Below are 18,426 nucleotides of genomic sequence, written 5' to 3'. Positions count from 1 at the left end.
CACTCTGCGGCGCGGAACTGATACCTCGCGTAAAAAATACTCGGAACGTCGCGTCGCGTCGCGACGGAGAAATCTCCCGCCTTGACTCCGAGACACGGGATGGGTTGCCATATTTTTCTGAGGAGCTGTCGTCGAAAGCATCGAAAGTTGGACGAATTTATGCTGAAGGAACTAGAGACGGGTGGGAAAGATGGGGGTGTGTTCTAGAAAGCTACATAAGGGTGGTTTCACGATGACTGGAATAGTTTTGTCGCCGTAACAGACAACACATTTATTGATTATATTTTTGGTAGTAATGATAATCACTCCATTTTTTTTTGCATTTATCTACACAGGGTTACGTGTTTCAACGCTTTTCAAAGATTTATCGCTCTACTTTTCAATTTTAATATATAAATGGCCGAAAATGTGCTGTCTGTTACGCTGACTGTTTACCGCGTAACAGACAGCACATTTTCGGAATTTAAAAAATATTAATTGAGAAGTAGAGCAATAAATCATTAGAAACCGTTATAATACGTAACCCTTAGAAGATTAATGCGAAAAACTTTCGAGTGATTATCATTTCTACTAAAAATATGACCGAAAAATGTGTTGTCTGTTACGGCGACAAAACTATTCCAGTTATCGTGAAACCACCCATTAGAAACAATGTAATAATAGGGGTGATTCCTTTTGGCAAAATGGAAAAAAGTGGGATTCGACTTTGAATCAAAGGGAACTAAGTGCCAGAATATGCTAACTCGTAAGCCGTGGGAATGTGACAAGAGTGTTGTGAATTTAATCTAAAAAATATCGGAACATTTTAAGGGAAAATATACAGAAGTTTCTTCAAAAATACATGTTTTATTCGGGGTTTGGCAACTCTCGAATGTTCATGCGGCGTTCTTCCTTAGCACGGCCACTGAAATAGATAATATGCTCTTTCAGCACCTAGGATGTCAAAAATGTGTCTGGTAATCCCAAGATGCTGCCTTTACTACCCCCGCAGTTAAAGTTACATCCAGTGAATGCAAATTCAACTGCGTGGGCAATCTAGGCAGCATCTTAGGATCACCAGACACACATTTGACATCTTAGGTGCTAAAACAGCATACCACTTTTTTCAGTGGCAGTATTGTTGTGTATCATTTTTAATGCTATCATTTATACATTGTTTCAGGATGCACAAAAATGTCATGGGCTGACGGGAGCTGGCTGTTCCACGAGCGCTTGAAGAAACCCACCCCGAGAGACCGTTCCCGATGATCCTGCAATGGCGCATTCTCTCAGCTGCTCCATTTTCTTCCTCCTCTTTCTAACTTTCATCAAAGGTAACGATCGCCTTGGACTTATTTTAACGGCCATTCCGAATCATTTATCCTCATTTTCCGTTCGTCATTTGTCAGTTCAACACCGACCCGCACGGCGAACGCGTGTCGTTCTCCCACCGATATTCCGCAAAACGGATAGATTTGACAGCAGGAGCACATTTGTCAAACCGATCCGGTTATCAAGGCATCATTAATCTATTCATAATTTTTGCCCCTTCCCCTCGGGATATCGATGCTATATGGTATCTACGCTTGATGGTGTAGGTATTCGGTGGCATCGAATCGATTTGTCGAAACTGCTCGTTTCGCTTGTCTCTACGATCGAAGTAGAGGCCTGAAATAGATCGATGCATCGACATTCGAGTGACGTGGCTGGTCACTGGTCAGTTGTCGATTTATGGGTCTTGTTGAGAGTCTATTTTGATCGTGGAGACAGGGCTATATGAAGAGAACACAATTCTTGTAAATCGTGCCACTTAGGCATGAGAGGAAAAGTTTTGCCTACGGTTACAAAAAACCCAGAGAAAATGGACAGATTTACTGTTATGTTCAAAATCAGCCTAACTGAATTTTAAGCCATTCAATTTCCTCTCAAATTTTAGTTTCTTAAATGGAAACCAAACAACACAACGATTTGAATTTTTCTGTGAATTGCTCATGGATTATAAAGAATAAACGCCCAGAATTTTGATGAGTTTGCATGAGCTGCGGCGGGCAGGCAGAGAGCGCGAAACTCGCATTGACTCCTACAAACCTAACAGTGATACTTCACGCATTGCGCAATGCGTGAAGTATCCCTGTTAGGTTTGTAGGCGCCAGTGCGTCGCCGCTCCGCTTTGTGTTAGGCTCTGATATTTGATCTCGCGGAGTCAGCGTTTTTCAACTCATGATTCTGAAATGTTTGCACACTCTGTATGGATTATTCTCATTTTAATTGATGAAAAAAAATGTGTTTTAAAGGAAAATATAATGTGTGTTAGGTTAAATAGTAAGGTAGGTCCGTAAAAAACTTAATGATTTCCAAAGCACACGAATTTCTACACAATTTCTTATAGCCTTTTATAGCCAATGGCGACAAAGTGTAAAGCCCGGCGATAAAAACTATAGCCCGACTGTACACTTGTTTATAGCTTCGTGTAGCCCAGCTATATGATTTGCTCCGCTTTCTACAGCCAGCTATATGATTTTCTATAGCCTTCTTCAGTCGGCCGTAATAAATCCTATGGTATTTTGAAACGCAGCTCCTATCGCCAATTTTTACCAGGGAAAAAATGATTCAAATTTTAAAAAGAAAAAAATATTTAAATCGAAAAAATAAAAACACAAGTTTTGGTGATAAAGCACGTCCGTCGATCCTTCGTTAGTATCGAAACAGATATCGATGCATCTGCTTCAATACTATTTCGAGTATCGCGACATTCCTTCCCTACCCTCGTCATTTCGTCGCCTCTTTGACGTTAGCGTGTATCTCAATTTTCAAGTGAACCCTGTTTTCTGTGTAACTCTATGCTTTCTGGGACTCGTGTCGAATCCGAGACACACCCTTCCGTCAGAGGGGCGACGATTTTTGCCGCGCCAAGGAAAAACGCCGTATGAACATCCGAGAGTTTCCAAATTCCCCCCGTTAAAATGTTGATTTTTGAGGAGAGTTATGAGTATTTTTCCTTAAAATTTTCAGATACCGGAGATTAAACCACGAATGGAATTCTGCGCAAAATTGGGGTAAAAATATCCACTGGTTTTCCAGGAAATTTGCATTTTATAGAAAGGGAATTCGGGAACGTCTGAAGGCTCATATGGCGTTTTGCCCTAGTACGGCAGGTTTCACCTCTCGTTTCCAGAGGCGTGACGTGCTTTGCGATAAATCGATTGTTATGCCATTTAAACATATGGAAAAGGATCGATAAACAGGGTGTTCGCAGCGAACACCTTAATAATCGATTCTTTACCATAGGTTTAAATGGAATAACAATCGATATATAGCAATTCACGCCACGCCACTGCTCGATTCTGGCCCCGATCCCTGCGATGAAAGCGAAAGTCAACTCGCGAGCTCTGAATTAACTCGACAGCTCTCTTTGTTCGAGTAAGCGGTAAGATATGAACTCAGCGTTCGGGTTTCTTCCTCATTGAGCTTCGGGATCAATCATACTTTCGTGCCCCCCCCCCCCCCACCTTCCCTCCCGTCCGGAGACATTTCTCACAGACTTCGGTTCTTTCGCCTTCAGTCACACACTCCTTGTTTCCTTTAATTCCACCCCTCCCACCCCCCCCCCACCATTCTCCGATGACTTATTTTCCACTTACTCGCATGGTTGCTTCGTCAAATTAATCGGGACGTCTCTCCACATGAACTTGAGTCCTTTTTTTTTGAGCGGCTTTGTTTTGATGGAGATGATTGTTTGCTTTTTTTGAATCGGAGCTACTTAGAGTATACCTTGATAGAGAGAGTAGCGTCATGCAGCTACGAGATTTGATTGGTTCCCCCTGGTAAAAATTGGCGATAGGAGCTGCGTTTCAAAATACCATAGGAGTTCTTATAGCCGACTGAAGAGGGCGATAGAAAAGCATATAGCTGGCTGTAGAAAGTGGAAAAAATCTTACGGCCGGGCTACACGAAGCGATAAAAAATTATACAGCCGGGCTATAGTTCCTATCGCCGGGCTTTACACTTTATCGCCTGGCTGTTGCTTTTTCGCCATCGGCTATAAAAGGCTACAAGAAATTGTGTAGAAATTCTTGCGCTTTTTAAATCCTTAAGTTTGTGCGGAATCACCTTAATATTTACAAAACGCACATTATATTTTCCTTTACTACATATTTTTTTTCATCAATTAAAATGAGAATAATCCATACAGGATGTGCAAACATTTCAAAATCATGAGTTGAATAATGCTGACTCCGCCAGATTAAATTTTAGAGCCCAACACAAAGCGGAGCGGCGACGCACTCTGACGCCTACAAACCTGACAGAGATACTTCACGCATTGCGCAACGCGTGAAGTATCCCTGTTAGGTTTGTAGGCGCCAATGCGCGTTCAGCGCTGGCTGCCCGTCCGCCTCGCCGCAGCGTGCCGCGGCGCTTGAAGCAACCATTTCACACTGGAGGTATTGCACAGTATCATACGAAATTAAAGACGCTCCAACATATTAGGAATGGCAGGCAATCCTTCAAAAGTACGGAGCTTTCCTCGCAAATTAAATCAAGATACTACGGCCCAAAAAGAGAGCGGTAGTCCAAAAACTCACCAAGTTCTAACATCCGTAATTAGTAACGTTTAGCATACACTTTATCGCCAGGCTGTTGCTTAGTCGCCATCGGCTATAAAAGGCCATAAGAAATCGTGTTGCTGGCTATACAAGCTATTGGAAATCTTACAGCCGGCTGTAGGTCTATGGTATTTTGGAACACAGATTCTACTGCCAATTTTTACCAGGGCCTCCATCTTGAACTACTTAGAGCTCTCAAGACCCAAAAACGGCGGACAAGTGTAAATACAAAATGACATACAATGCACCGTATTCAGCAGAAAGGAACCAAGCCACATCAGCTATTACCTAATTTAATTGGGAATTTTAATTTTTTACAAGAGAACGTTTGTGCGGGTTCCTTTGAAAATTGCAAATAATCCGCTTTGTGATATGCAGAGAATTCCCTAGAATTTGCGCAAAAATCAGCACAACCGTTTTCGTGTAAAAAATAAATGCGCCTTGTTAAATTTGGCAATTGCTGATGTGGCTCGGTTCCTTTCTGTTTTACGCGGTCTAAATGTACTTAGGTATATTCGCACATCGCAGCGAGAACTTTACTCAAACGCAGTATGCCGACGTATTTACATAGTTTTACGGCTAACCGTGTGCTATTTTCGAGACAAATAATCTTGGATGTATTGGGATTGGCAGCAAGTACAGTTGGTGATAACCATAAAAAGTTGGCAATAACAGCCCCCCTCCCATCTCAAAAACCAAAACGAAGTGCCGTCATTTCTGGGTCCCAAGGCCTCCATGGAGAGTAGAGGGGCGTCATGCCCATACACCCTGTACGAACGAACTCTAGATCTTGGACTTATGAATCACCATATATTCTTCTTTGTCTCAGGGGAAATTCTAGGAATTTTTCAAAGCGTTGAGAGCCTAACTTTTCCTCTCAAAAAATGAAACACAAGCGGAAATCAGTCAACGTGAAATGCAGTTAAGCGGATTTTTGTTGAATCCGTCCAATTGGGCATTTTAACCAGCTTTTCGGTATTAAAATGATGAACTTTTAGGAAAATCCAGCACTCAGTGTGAGCAACCCCCATCCTTCTGCGGCTCAGCAAAATTATATATAAGTCCGCTTAAAACTCAGGGGTGTGCACGCTGCACACAATCGTGGTGAGAGGGAAGCAAGAGATAGGAAGTGAGTGTTTGCACGCAAAAGTTGGGGGTGTATTTTGTTTTAATTTTCCCAATTATTAAAAGTTTCATAAAATTCAGAGGTTCGTGCAGGCCTCTTATCTCCCATCAAAATAATATAATATATAGACACTCTGGTGTGAAGGTGAGAGGCTACTCCAACAACGACAACATCACATGCCTCCCCTCGCCCCCCTCCTTCCTAGTGCAATGCACATAACTCTTCGAGAACTCAGAAAACATACAAACTCACCCCCCACACACACACATACACACATTTGCCTTTGCACAGAGCGTGCACCTATTCGACGTTATAACTAAAAATGTCGTATGAGAATTCGAATGTTGCCAAATTTCCTGTCAGAAAATATTAAATTTTGAAAAAAGTTGTAAATATTTTTCCTTAAAATTTGTATAATTTTTAGATCAAAGTACAAAGAAAATCCTCTGAGAAATCGGAGAAGAAATGTTCACAAATTTTCCAGGAAATTCGTGATTAGTAGAAGGAAATTTGGCAACTCCTGGTGGCTCATACGGCGTTTTCCCCCAGCACGGCAGTATTAGTGCAAGTATAAACACAGCGGCAAATTAATACTTACCCCTCCCTCGATCCACACAGATAAACACATTCATACTTAAACGGGGCGCGGGCACGCTCAAGTGGTGGCACCGGTTTGAATTATAAATCAACGCTTGCTTCATCAACTTTTCCCGCGGTGCAACAAACAACCGACCTCAAGCAGGCAGAGGCGCGGAGCCCTATGTCGGGCTCTAAGGAGAAACGCCGTATGAACATTCGAACTTCGCCGCATTTTCGCCTGGTAAAATGGTTATTTTTCAGGAATATTATGATTATTTTCCTCTTGAATTTCCCGGCAAGCTAGATTGAACGGCGGTTGAAACATCCGAGAAAATTCGACGAGAAATAAGGCACTCGAGTTTTCCGGAAAAGGTGTTTCATCTGAGGGAATTTGACTGCGTTCGAATGTAGATACGACATATCGACGGTGAAACTACCAAACCACGTATCTCGTTTGCGGTGTTTAAAAATCTACGCTCGCATTTTATTTTTTTGAAGTAGACCAAATCAATATCATTCCTTGAAATTTTCACAGAATTTTCTCCGCGCGAAGAGGGAAAATCACAGAAATTTTCAAGACTGGACGTTCAGTAGTTTTTCATTTAAAAAATAAAGTATGACAGGAAGTCTGCGACGTCGCAAACCGAGATACGTGGTTTGGTAGTTTTACCGTCGATATTTTCCTCGGCACGACAGAAGGCCGCATTTAGCTCGCGCCGTTGCGTTTGACGCAACGGCACAGAATTGCGGCCAAAAAATATTGAAATACAAATACATTAAAGAGTTAAAAATATTAAAATAATAATTTTCAGCGAATTTCAGCGATCATAAGTACTAAATTGAGCTCTAACACACCAATGTCAGGAATTTGCGATTGAACTGGTTCTAACGTAAAATTTTGTGAGGAACAAGATGATGCCACTGATTTTCTCTAAGATCCACTCCAAAGCTCAAAAAAAGCTCTCAAAGTTGAGGCCGTAAGGGAGGGGGTATTTCGCGCCACCCTGAGAATCTACCTCTAAATCTAGTCAAACTCTCCATGTAAAGATAGGGAGCAAATATATTAACAGGGTTGCCATTTTGTTTACGGCCTCCAAAACTGAATACATGGCAACCCTGCTAATTAATTTGATTCCTATCTCTGCAAGGAGAGATTGGCTAGATATAGAAGTGAATTCTCAGGATAGCGTGGAATATCCTCTTCATTACGGCCTCTACTTTGAGGGGTTTTTTTTTTAGCTTCGGAGTTGTCTTGTTTGAATCGTTGTCTATGAAAATTTTAATGAAAAAATTTAATTGACAGAGTTTCCGTTGTCAAAATGCAGAAAAAACGATTGATTTTACAGAATTTAGGGCGGGGGTGTGGAAGCTGTAGCCCCGTTGTACATATAGCATTGAATACTAATATGTCATATGTCATGTGTCTAATATGTCATGTAGGAAACAATTCTTATAATAGTCTTACCCGTAGAACGCGCTCCTGTAGTCTGGAGGCTGAACCTTAGATCACCCTGTATAATCGCGAGGTGAATGAAAATCATACAGATAAAATCCGCTCCTCTAGGAAAAAGTGAACAGAATTAAGGCAACGGGAATTTTCTTGATCGAGTCTTACGGTGAGTTAAAAATGACCAGATAGAGACTTCCATGAGGTAATAAAAATGGCGTTGTTGGATCTGAAATAAATAAAATTGTCCACAATATATTCCTCGTATTGAAAACAAAAGAAAGACAAAGAGGTGCAACTACATCTCTCATGAGATTTGACGCAAAACGAGGTACTCCTGTCAACTCCTCCGTCAACTGAGCGAGGAACACAACTCAATGTTGGTTCAAATCATATGATACAACTATACGTGCTCTGCGGATGTCCGCGTTGCATACCCACAAAATTGCAGGCGTTTTGGTTTTTCTCGCTTCCATGATATAAGTGCGTTGGTTAATACGGGCATCTAGCTATTTCATTACGACGTGGAATTTTCACAGAATGACTTGCAGATACTGAAGCAAATTCAGAAGAAATTTCAAACCATAATGATGATTTATTTTCCTTCCAAAAAATTTTAAGTACGCGAGGTGATTTTGAGACTTTGCGCAAATGAGATTCGTGATTATAGAGTTAATTGTTTTCTCGTCGATGTAACGAGACTGATCGTCGATCATCCCGATCGAGATAGATATGAGACTTGATGCATACCTATCGATGGCTTGAGTCTAAAAATGCATCCCTCCGAGTGCGACGTTGCAGATTTGCGCTCCTATTTTGTCAATTTTTTTGTTTAATGAAAAGAAACGATGGTTCCTTGAACTTTGGGATAGTTTTCTTTCAGATTAAAAAATATACTTGAAAATTTAGATACCTACACATTTTCCGGCTTTCACCATTGATGCCTAACATAAAAGGTAACTTTCTTCGTCCGTTCGATGATTCTAAATGTGGTTGACGACTCCAGAATTGCACCAATTACAGAGAGTCGCCGCTTGGGTTCAACCATCATAACCACGAGACCACATGAGAACCATTCCACTTAGTGTCAGTTATTTTTAGTATAGTTTTACCGGAGAATCGTCTTAAAAAAGTATGAGAAACGGAAAGAAAGGAAATCTACAATGAATTAAAAAGAAGCAGCCTCTTTAAAAATAGTTCATGTCTACGTAATCCATAAGTACTAAAAAATATTTTTCAGAGAAAAGGCAGTAATTAACTTACCAAAATGTTGGAAAAGTAAAAATCGTGACACAGACGACTGATAACTAAAAGAAATGTCTACTAAAAGACGAACTAGCTAACTTATTCACTTGAAATATATAAGGCATTCTGCTAACAGAGAAGAAAAATCAAGGCAGTTCACAAAAAATTACGCGGACTAGTTTTCTGGAGAAAAAATAAAGTAGGGCAGAAAGGAGATACGTGGTTTTAAACTTTACCTATCAATATTCTTTTATAAACCCTTCATAAAGATTTCATTTTCAAAAAGTAGATGAGAAAAATAATTTCCAGCAACATCTGAGCTATCAAAATAGAAGCTTAACGGATTTGAAATTCACAAAACTTTGACTGACTGATACCTATCTCGAAATGGTAACAGCCAGAAACGAGCAATATTAAAAGAGAAGTTATTTTTTTCAGGGTCCGTCCAACAATGTATCAAAAAGTAGGAGTTGCCTCTAGAAAGAAAAAAAGTTGGGGCTTCTGCCCCCTGGATACCTCTCGAAATGTTGCAGGTTCAAAAACCATTTCCGCTTCATCTAGAAGCACTCTTAATTTATTCAAAAAGTACAGGATTGTCCAAAGACGTTTAGACTCCTTTATGACGATTTATAAATACACTAGGTTGCAGCGCCAACTGTTGAAAAGAAACTCATAAAATATAAAAAGACAACTCTCTAAAAAAAACCGTAAAAATGTACGTTACAGGAAACCTTCTTTGCATACACTTTTAAGTCAAATTTATGAAGGGTAAAATTTAAGTAAGGAAAAGGTTCCAAAATTCATGAGAGATTTACTCCATTTTTTTAACACCTTAACTATTTGAAAAAAATTTTTACCGAACTCTAAGTACATTAGATATTTTTCTAAATGAATTTTACGTAATTTTTATCAAAGGTAAATTTCAGTTTAAAAAATAACAAAAAAGGGTTCATTGAATAATAATTTTTGACAGAATTTCCAGGAGTTTTTGAAAATTGCTTGGTACAGTAAAGGTCACTGCTACTGGAGCACCTGACTGAACAATCGGCTTAATGAGAAGAAAACAATCAGCGATGTCATTAAAACAAAGGCACAAAATTTATTCAATGAAAACTTTATAAACAGAAATGTTCCTTATCAAAATAACATGTGAGTAATGTGGTTGCACGAGCAACCTTGAAGGCACTAACAAATATGAAAGCAAAATAAGAAGGCAAAAATGATTGTATTATTAAAGGGCGGCACATATCTATGGGGCATGAATTTTGTTCATAAACAAGAGGATTACCAGAGTTATACAATAATTTATTACGTACAGTAGAAGCAAAAAAGTAAAAATAGTTAGGTTTTGAGTGTTTGAGCTAATATAAGAATAATGGAAAAGGAAGCTAATAAGAAAGTTAAATTTCTGATGCTTACGTATATTTCAGGGGGAATTCTTAAGACTAAAAAGTAAAAAGTATCAAAGTAGGAATTAAACAAAAATTCAACAAATAATATGAATTCAGGTAACACAACCCGGTATCAAAAAGGAGCTTAAAAATAAAAATTGAAATTGCAAGAGTACATGAAGAGGAATAAAGTTGAAAGGAGATCACTCCTCAAAATATTTCAATTTTTTTAGACATGAATTCTTATACTACATAATATTAAGGAAACTGTGATGATTATACAAAATCAAAGAGTAAATTAAATTAATAAATCTGTACCTGATTGAGCACATGGAATGTATGAAAAAATATCATCCTATATCTAATCTGAGTTCTACTTAGGACGAGAAAAAAAATTTACCAAACTTTTAGTTCATTGAAAATAAATTTGACTAAGAATTCAAAGTGTAAACATTTAGAAGGTATGGCGGCTGCATACAAAACTGGAGTAAGGATAAATGAAAGATATTTTAGAGGCAGTTCTCTTTCTTGCTTAACTTAGATAACAAGGCTAATTACTATGCTAATTTAGTTTTTGGGTATTTTTTGTGGTAATAACAAACTCCAGAGATGCATTTTCTCCATATAAGAGTGAAATTTCAGCGATTTAATGGGGCATTGAAAATGAATTCTAAAAAAGGTAATACTTGCTTGAAGGAAAGAGTTAAAGAATAGAATGATCAGATGTTACTTACTTAATATCAAGATTGATTCATGGATTCCTGATATAACCAGTTTTAGAGGTTGACTTTGAGCATGCAGTGGCCATTCCAAAAATAAATTTCTCGACTTTCCTGTATTCCCAAGATAAGAAGAAATATATGAATGGATTGATATGAATGAATTTCATTCCTCACTCACCTCTCACCCACCTCTACTAGCTATACAATTCGAGAATCAGCCCACTAGTTTACTGAGGATGTTAAGTTAAGTGAATGGGCTTTCTTTTCGCAATTTTGAAAATTGCCTGAAACTTGTATCAGGTCTCAATGACTGCATACTGGCAATAATTTGGTAGCCAATAGGCTGCGAAATAGTAGATCTAAAATCAGGACAGTTAGCCAACAAAAGGAAACTAGAAAAGCAATATGGACAGCATCATTCTCACTTGGATGAAGTCTAAATTAATTGAATCATTTCATAATGGGATGATGTGGCATACCTGGAATGGAGGTTGGCTCATCAAAATGAATTCCCTGTTCGATCAATAAGTCATAAGAAATATAAAACTCATACAGAAACTTTGAGTTTTGCGCAGAAATGTTCTTCTTTTTCTTCTATAGTTTGACAATTTGAGAGGAAAAGCAGAAAAGCTTACTTTTGGAGCATATTTAGCAGCTGAAATGCACTTTAATCATACTTACACACTCTTATTAATCAAAAAATATACATAGTTGAGAATTGTTTTACAAGCGAAAATAATTATTCATGAAAAATTAAACAAAATACAGCTTGGTTTCAGTTCATCTACTTAGGTTGAAAAAAATAGAAAAATAAAACAGCATTTGATTCATTCGTCTGCAGACGTTAAAGTGATATTGAAATAAAAATTTGTTTCTTGCATTCTGTCTAAGAGCAATTAAGATTAGCAAGATCGCTTGGCTGAAATTGTGTCACTCTGACTTGATCCTCTCTTCTGACCAATCTCAGCGGTCTGATTGGTCAGTTCAGTTGCAATATGAGCAGGAGCTACATTTTCATTGGTTTGCAATAACTGTGGGATTACGACTAAAGATGCTAAATCTGGAAGTTCTTTAAGACTGGCATTCATGAAATTGCGGAAATGAGGCTGCAGGTACACCTCTAATTTTCCATCAGCTGATTCATTTGATTTCAATTCATGCATCATTTGTACGGCAGTTTTAGTATTCCTGATCCATTCGGTTTTGGCATTTTCATAGCTGCGCCTACTTTTGGTGATCCGCCAGGTAAATGGCCTTCCATCTCTAATTGTTTCACAGTCATAAGGTCTTATATCGTGAGAAAAGTAATGGGAGGAAAATTTACTGTCAAGATGTTTGTGATGAGGTAGTGTGCGCTTTAAATCAAGCCTATTTTGAACTGGATTCTGTAAGAATCTATGGACCACCGCGCAATCCTCGCACTTGCATGGTGAGCCCCAGCGGGGTTTTGGCAAAGATACAGACCAATCTGTCGGAGCTTGGGGTTCAAGGCCGACATAATCCATCAGATATTTCAATAAAAGAGCTTGAACAAACTGCTTATGCAATAATGGAGGATCAGAATCAGTTCTTGGCAATCTGGATCCCAAAAATTCATTTTTTACAATCATTTGTGTGAGGGGGAAAAAAACATCCTTCGAGCACTCTTTCGAACTGTTGGGGACTGCCTTAAGCATCGCAGGAATGATAGTTGTTTCAAAAAACTCGGGGGGCATAATTTTCATGGTATTCTCCACAATACACCGTATGTCATTTGCGTTTAAACTTTCCTTTTTTTGGAAAGCTGAGCCTCCCTGCTTGCAACTAAAAACAAACGAATCCCAGATATTACAAACGATGATCTCAATAAATAATTGTTGTTCTTTACTTAGTCCCTCCCCTAAGATGGATATTAACTCATTGATAAACCAAATCGTAAACATTACAGCTGCTTCGCTAATGATGGGCATCACCTCTGTTTCAAACAGACTCCAATCGATGGTTTTACATAGCTGTGCTAAGGAAGCAGCATCAGATTTTGTTGGTGTTGTAAGTTCGGCTGCAGCACTGAAAATTGCTTTATCTGACCATTGCTTCAAAGTAGCTCGTTCTGCTGAACCAGACTCTGGTAAAACCTTCTCAAAACCTTCAGCAACTACTTTCAAGAACTGCACCATTTTGGGGATAGAGGATGCAGCTTGTGTACCTTTCATCAACTGATCACTAATTGCAGCAACACCGTTTTTCGCAGTTAAGCGACCTAACATGTGGGCATGATCAAGCACAATTTTCCCCCTTGTTTTCTCACTCGCTTTTTCAAAAAGATCAAACCAACCTAAATCTAGAGCGGTAGCTGCTGCTTGCTGAAAGAAGTCAGGAATAGGGCCTTGCCCAATATTCTGCTTTAAAGCCCGTTTGCAGAGTTTCTTTAACTTAGATTTTTGAGCAGGACCATTTGAATATTTTTTCATCAGACTGTTGAAAAGTGACTCAATAACGCTTCCATCTGATCTGAATCGGAACAAAAAGCTGAATTTTGTGGATGGTGGTACAAGGAACACAACAGTGTCGCGATACCAGTAAGTGACTGGGCAACCCTCGTTCCCAGTGTAGCCCTCATGTACTGATTCGTCAGCTTCCCTATCTTCATCTTGAGGAGTTTTATCAATCAAAGCGTCTTCCAGGCAATCAAACTCTTCAAGGATCAGTTTTCCATCCAGGTCAACGATGTTTTTTAAGCGTGTTTCCTTCTCTTTATAATCATCATCATCATCATATTCCTCATCTGTATTCACTTTAAGTTCCAAAGTAGCAAGAAAAATACAGAAGTCAAGTTCCGTTGCTAGCTGGGCGAGGGTGGACACCTGGGCAAGGTCTGGTGGTTTCAGTGATCTCAGATTTAAACTAGCTGGCGTATATTCATGTTTTAATTTATGAATCAAGATGGCTGGTAACTCATCATCATTTTGCAAGACGCGCAGATCATACTGCTTCAGCAGCATTGAGAGTTGTTGTGCTCTTCCACGAACCAAATCATATGATGGTATTTCGAAGTTAGTTTGCCGAATAAGATTATACGTCAGGACAAGTCGATAACCTGACTTAACGGGAAGAACCTCATGCAGGATGTCTGAATACCATGCAGCAAATGAAAATCTATAAGCAGAGAAATCTGCTGTCCCAAACTCATACTTTTCACCGTTGAATGTCATGACCAGCTTCCCGCCTTCATGTGGAGAAGGCAAGCTAATAACCAATGTAGCAAACATACCGGGAGCCTTTTCACTATCTTTGTGTGGTTTAAAAAATGCTCCTGGCTCATATAGTAGGAGCTTGTACAGTTCTGCTGACACTCTCCCCATCCCCTTTGGGAGCCCAAGTCCTAAGATGACAGATTCTAAGATTTCTTGCTCGGTTTCTTTCCAATCAGGATTGTTGAGCGAAAACTGATTTGTGTTGAGCTCCCAGCTTTTGCGAACGCTAGTATCAATTACCGTTTCTTCTCCTTTACCAAAAGGGGACTGACGAGCCTGTGAGATGATTTTCTGGGCATCATCTTTGGATAAAGGTAGACCAACTAGCCCATAAGGCGGAATGAAGAGGCCAGGGTTTGGTAGGGATGGTCTCACAGCACTAAACGCAAAAGCACTGGGTGTTTCCAATTCCTGCAAGGTCGACCAAATATCTGTCAGCAAGTGTGCATCCAATCGTGCATCATTGTCTTGATGGCTCATCTTGAATTTTCCCAACTAGAAAAGAACACAATTTGTATTACAAAAATTGATGACACACTGTTCATAAAGATTCCCAGTCAGAACAAACCCTGGTTCCTCACAAAAATGTTGGCATAAAAATATTCACAAAACCGAAGACATAGAGATGAAAAAATTAATATCAGAATTGTAAATAAAACATATTCCTTTGCTTCATGCCAGTACTAAGACTTTAGGTTAAATTGAAGTGTCATTTGAGGGGCTTGGAAGACAAGTGGGATAAAGAGCAATTTTTGAAAAAATTTAGATGCTTTTTGTAATGATTTTCACAGAAACTATAGTCTTAATATATACTCTGTGAAAAATTCACAATTGACATCCAACCTTTAAGCACAAAAAAGTGAGTTCGAACTTCCTTTCTGCAATAGGACTCCTTTTTAATTTTGAAACTATAAACACACATTTTTTGAAACAGCAAAAACTGCACTCATCCTACTTGTCCTCCAAGCCCCTCATTTGATGTGATATTTTATCCCTCCTCTCCTTTCTCACTCTATTTCATATAAGCTACTTTTTTATTCCAATACTTAATGCAAAGAAAAAAAAAAAAATGAGAACAAAAATGGTGTTTTCTCTATGAGTGTAGCTATTATAAGGCTGGGGAGGGATTTTGGATAGTATCATTTGGCCCTAGAAAAATCATTACGCCAAAAAATTTCGAGTACAAATGGACTACATTTTGCAATTAGGAACTATGAATTCCGGCCCGGTTTAGAAACAACATATGTGCCATTAGTTTCCCCATGCACATAAGTGTTTTTACGAATGAGCCAGAAATTATAATTCCAAATTGCAAAATGTAGTCCAAATATAACTCTAAATTCCATGCTCCAAAATGCACGATGAAAAGAAAAGAAAACGATGGTATTAAAAAAAATTACAAAATTTTTTGGGAAAGTTTGTGTTGAGGTAGCCTTAAAATTAATCGAATTATGAATAAAACGGTTTTCCTGGTTAGTAGCCACTCGGCAGTGATTCAAAAGTTGACATTGTAATCTGAAAGTAGACATCTAGATAAATGAAACACTTTAGGCACACTTGATCAGTTCAACAGAGAAACATAAATTACAAAACTATAAATTTGAATTTCGGAAGATTATCTTCACTGCTCTTCAGAGCAAGCAGCAGGCGAGTCGGCCTTCTGTGGTGTAGAGGTTGTAGCGCTGGCCCTACGACCAAGAGCTCCCGGGTCCAATTCCCGGCCAGGTGATCTCAGTTCAATGGTCTCAGGCAATAGTCACTTGGGGCTAGGGTAATAAGCATGGGATTAGCCGATAGACCATTTGAAATTGGTGGAAAAAAAAAAAAAAGCACACAGTATACTACTTTTTCCAAGGAAGACACATTGGTTTCCTATGAAAATCAATGAGAATCAAAAATAAGCACCTCATTAGGAAAAGAGAAAACGATCATACCTGATGTTTGGACCATTCAAAGTTCGATTTGACTGACTGTAAGATTCATTTGCAAACGTAATTTGCTCTGGACCTCGCAAAAATCATCCCAAATGATTGCTGCTCCTTTGGTAATACTGCGAATGAAAATACAACAACATTAAAAGGCTGCACTTACCAAAGTTATCTAAAGACGAGATGTTGGAGTTTTTTAGCCAACGTGCGTAAAAAATTCAGCTTAAAGCTGAAATCTCATTAGAGAGGGAAAATGCTCACACACAAGCACAATTTTCCCTCAAAGAGATATGCTGTTTGGAGCAACACTAGTTACGTCCATTCAGGAAGGCAACTACAGACGCGTTGAGGACTACTGAGGATTGGCCCAACAAGGCCGAAACGCGTTTGTAGTTGCCTTCCTGAATGGACGTAACTAGTGTTGCTCCAAACAGCATATCTCTTTGAGGGAAAATTGTGCTTGTGTGTGAGCTTTTTCCCTCTCTAATGAGATTTCAGCTTTAAGCTGAATTTTCTACGCACGTTGGCTAAAAAACTCCAACATCTCGTCTTTCGACCCGTGCGTTCACCGCAATCGGTTGGTGTAAAGTTATCTAAGTTGATTTACATAATTAATGGCTCTGTTCTCAGCAGGATATTATGTTAGGTAAACACAAGGTCTGACTGAGTAATGCATCCTAACTCTAAAGCCTACGACCATATTTTCAGAAAACTGAAAATAGTACATCATCCTCATATCAATTGTGCACATCCACTGGACCTACCTACACAACTGTCTTCCCTTTTAGTCTTAAAAGAGTGATATTTCGAGGAAGTGTTCATATTTTTCAAAATACAATGAAAGTCACAACTTCTTACCATCTATGCAGGTCTAGGCCTCTTCTGCAAAAGCTTGAGATGTTTAGGTGGTGCAAGCAGATATGTTCTTCCAGCATTGATTACAATTCAAATTCCAATCAGATTTTACTCCCAATCAATGCCAACATGAACTTACTTATGTTGAACGAATTTCAACCACAACCTCACCTCACCTCAGTTCCTTTTGTTGGATAATCAAACTGCGGACAAATTAATACAAGTTTCAATCAGCCTGATTAAGTAATACATCCAAATCGACGGTGTAAGTCGGCAATCACATAACTCGGTTTGCGACGTCGCAGACTTCCTGTCATACTTTATTTTTTAAACGGAAAACTACTCCATGGCAATTCTTTAAAACTGCCGTGATTTTTCTTCTCTGTGCAAAGAAAATTCTGCGAAAACTTCAAGGAATGATGTCAATTTGTTCTCCTTTAAAAAAATAACACAGAGGCGGAGATTTTCAGACACCGCAAACGAGTTATGTGATTGCCGACTTACACCGTCGAGATGCGATTCATTGCATGGTTAAGACAGGGCTACGCCTATCTTGTCGAATCAACATACATTCAATAATCGGACCCCTGGTGAAAAATTGCAGATTTCATTCCAGTAGATCAGTAGATATATCGTCATTGAGGAACTTAAGAATGGTTATAAGTAAATATTCACTATGTAACTATTGAATAAATCATGAGTCCGAGTGCAACCGAATTTTTCTAATGATTAAACATTGCTGAAAATGTCAAGACACAAGACCAAGAAGAGGAGTTCATAGAACTTACGTAAATTAAAATCAGTCGAAATGATGAAGCAAAACCTCTTTCCAGGACAGCGCCGAAAATCGAAAATCACACGAATCTGAAACCTAACCAAACAAGTAACAAGTTTCGTAATGTTTCCCGCGATGACACTGATTTTTCTGAATGGATAAGAAACTTTTGGACAGTTCCAAGTTCAATTCGCTAGTTTATTTACCTCAGAAGTTTTTGAACTGAAACATCTAATATCTTGAAAATCGCACCTGCTCACATGGGTCCCTGTCACAACTCACGTGGTTTGATTTTGTTTTGTTTACAAACGCGAAGACAATTGGAAGACACCGTCTTGGCGCTAATCCGCCAATCAGCTGACGCTGATATGTTGATTAAGCATCCAACGTAGATGTGTAGCGTAAGTTGCATTTTCTTTTTTTGAAGGCTAAACTAATGGACAAATGAAAATTATTCGCTTGAAGCTTGAAGAATATGTACTCAAGCGCAAGGCATAGTCAAAAAGGTAAAATTCCTTTCTTCCATTATTTCACACCAAAGA

At 38.9% G+C, this 18,426-nt stretch overlaps 2 protein-coding genes across 6 annotated transcripts in view; one reads left to right on the top strand and one right to left on the bottom strand.

Annotated features, from left to right (window-relative positions):
• LOC109034758 (lachesin) overlaps positions 1 to 18,426 on the top strand; it is a 252,465-nt gene that overhangs the window by 98,606 nt on the left and 135,433 nt on the right. For both annotated transcript variants that reach the window (XM_072301889.1, XM_072301888.1), the window contains exon 2: positions 1,163 to 1,313. In XM_072301889.1, the coding sequence (XP_072157990.1) occupies positions 1,256 to 1,313 (58 nt within the window). In that variant the 5' untranslated portion in view covers positions 1,163 to 1,255. The remainder of the gene's footprint in view (positions 1 to 1,162; positions 1,314 to 18,426) is intronic.
• LOC109042013 (uncharacterized) lies at positions 10,054 to 18,203 on the bottom strand. 4 transcript variants are annotated; one of them, XM_072301872.1, is made up of 4 exons: positions 18,091 to 18,203; positions 17,113 to 17,312; positions 16,261 to 16,376; positions 10,054 to 14,821 (listed from the first exon to the last, which is right to left on the bottom strand). In XM_072301872.1, the coding sequence occupies exon 4, from the start codon at positions 14,804 to 14,806 to the stop codon at positions 11,996 to 11,998; it is 2,811 nt and encodes a 936-aa protein (XP_072157973.1). In that variant the 5' UTR covers positions 14,807 to 14,821; positions 16,261 to 16,376; positions 17,113 to 17,312; positions 18,091 to 18,203; the 3' UTR covers positions 10,054 to 11,995. The 4 variants fall into 4 exon arrangements, with proteins under 4 accessions (XP_072157973.1, XP_072157974.1, XP_018914094.2 ...); XM_072301873.1 differs by having other exon boundaries at positions 18,137 to 18,174; XM_019058549.2 differs by lacking the exon at positions 18,091 to 18,203 and adding an exon at positions 17,898 to 18,084.

Source organism: Bemisia tabaci, chromosome 6 (genome assembly GCF_918797505.1).
Source record: "Bemisia tabaci chromosome 6, PGI_BMITA_v3".
NCBI classification, from domain to species: Eukaryota; Metazoa; Arthropoda; class Insecta; order Hemiptera; family Aleyrodidae; genus Bemisia; species Bemisia tabaci.
The sequence above is the reverse complement of the archived record's forward strand: the minus strand, read 5'-3'. Positions and strand labels throughout refer to the sequence as shown.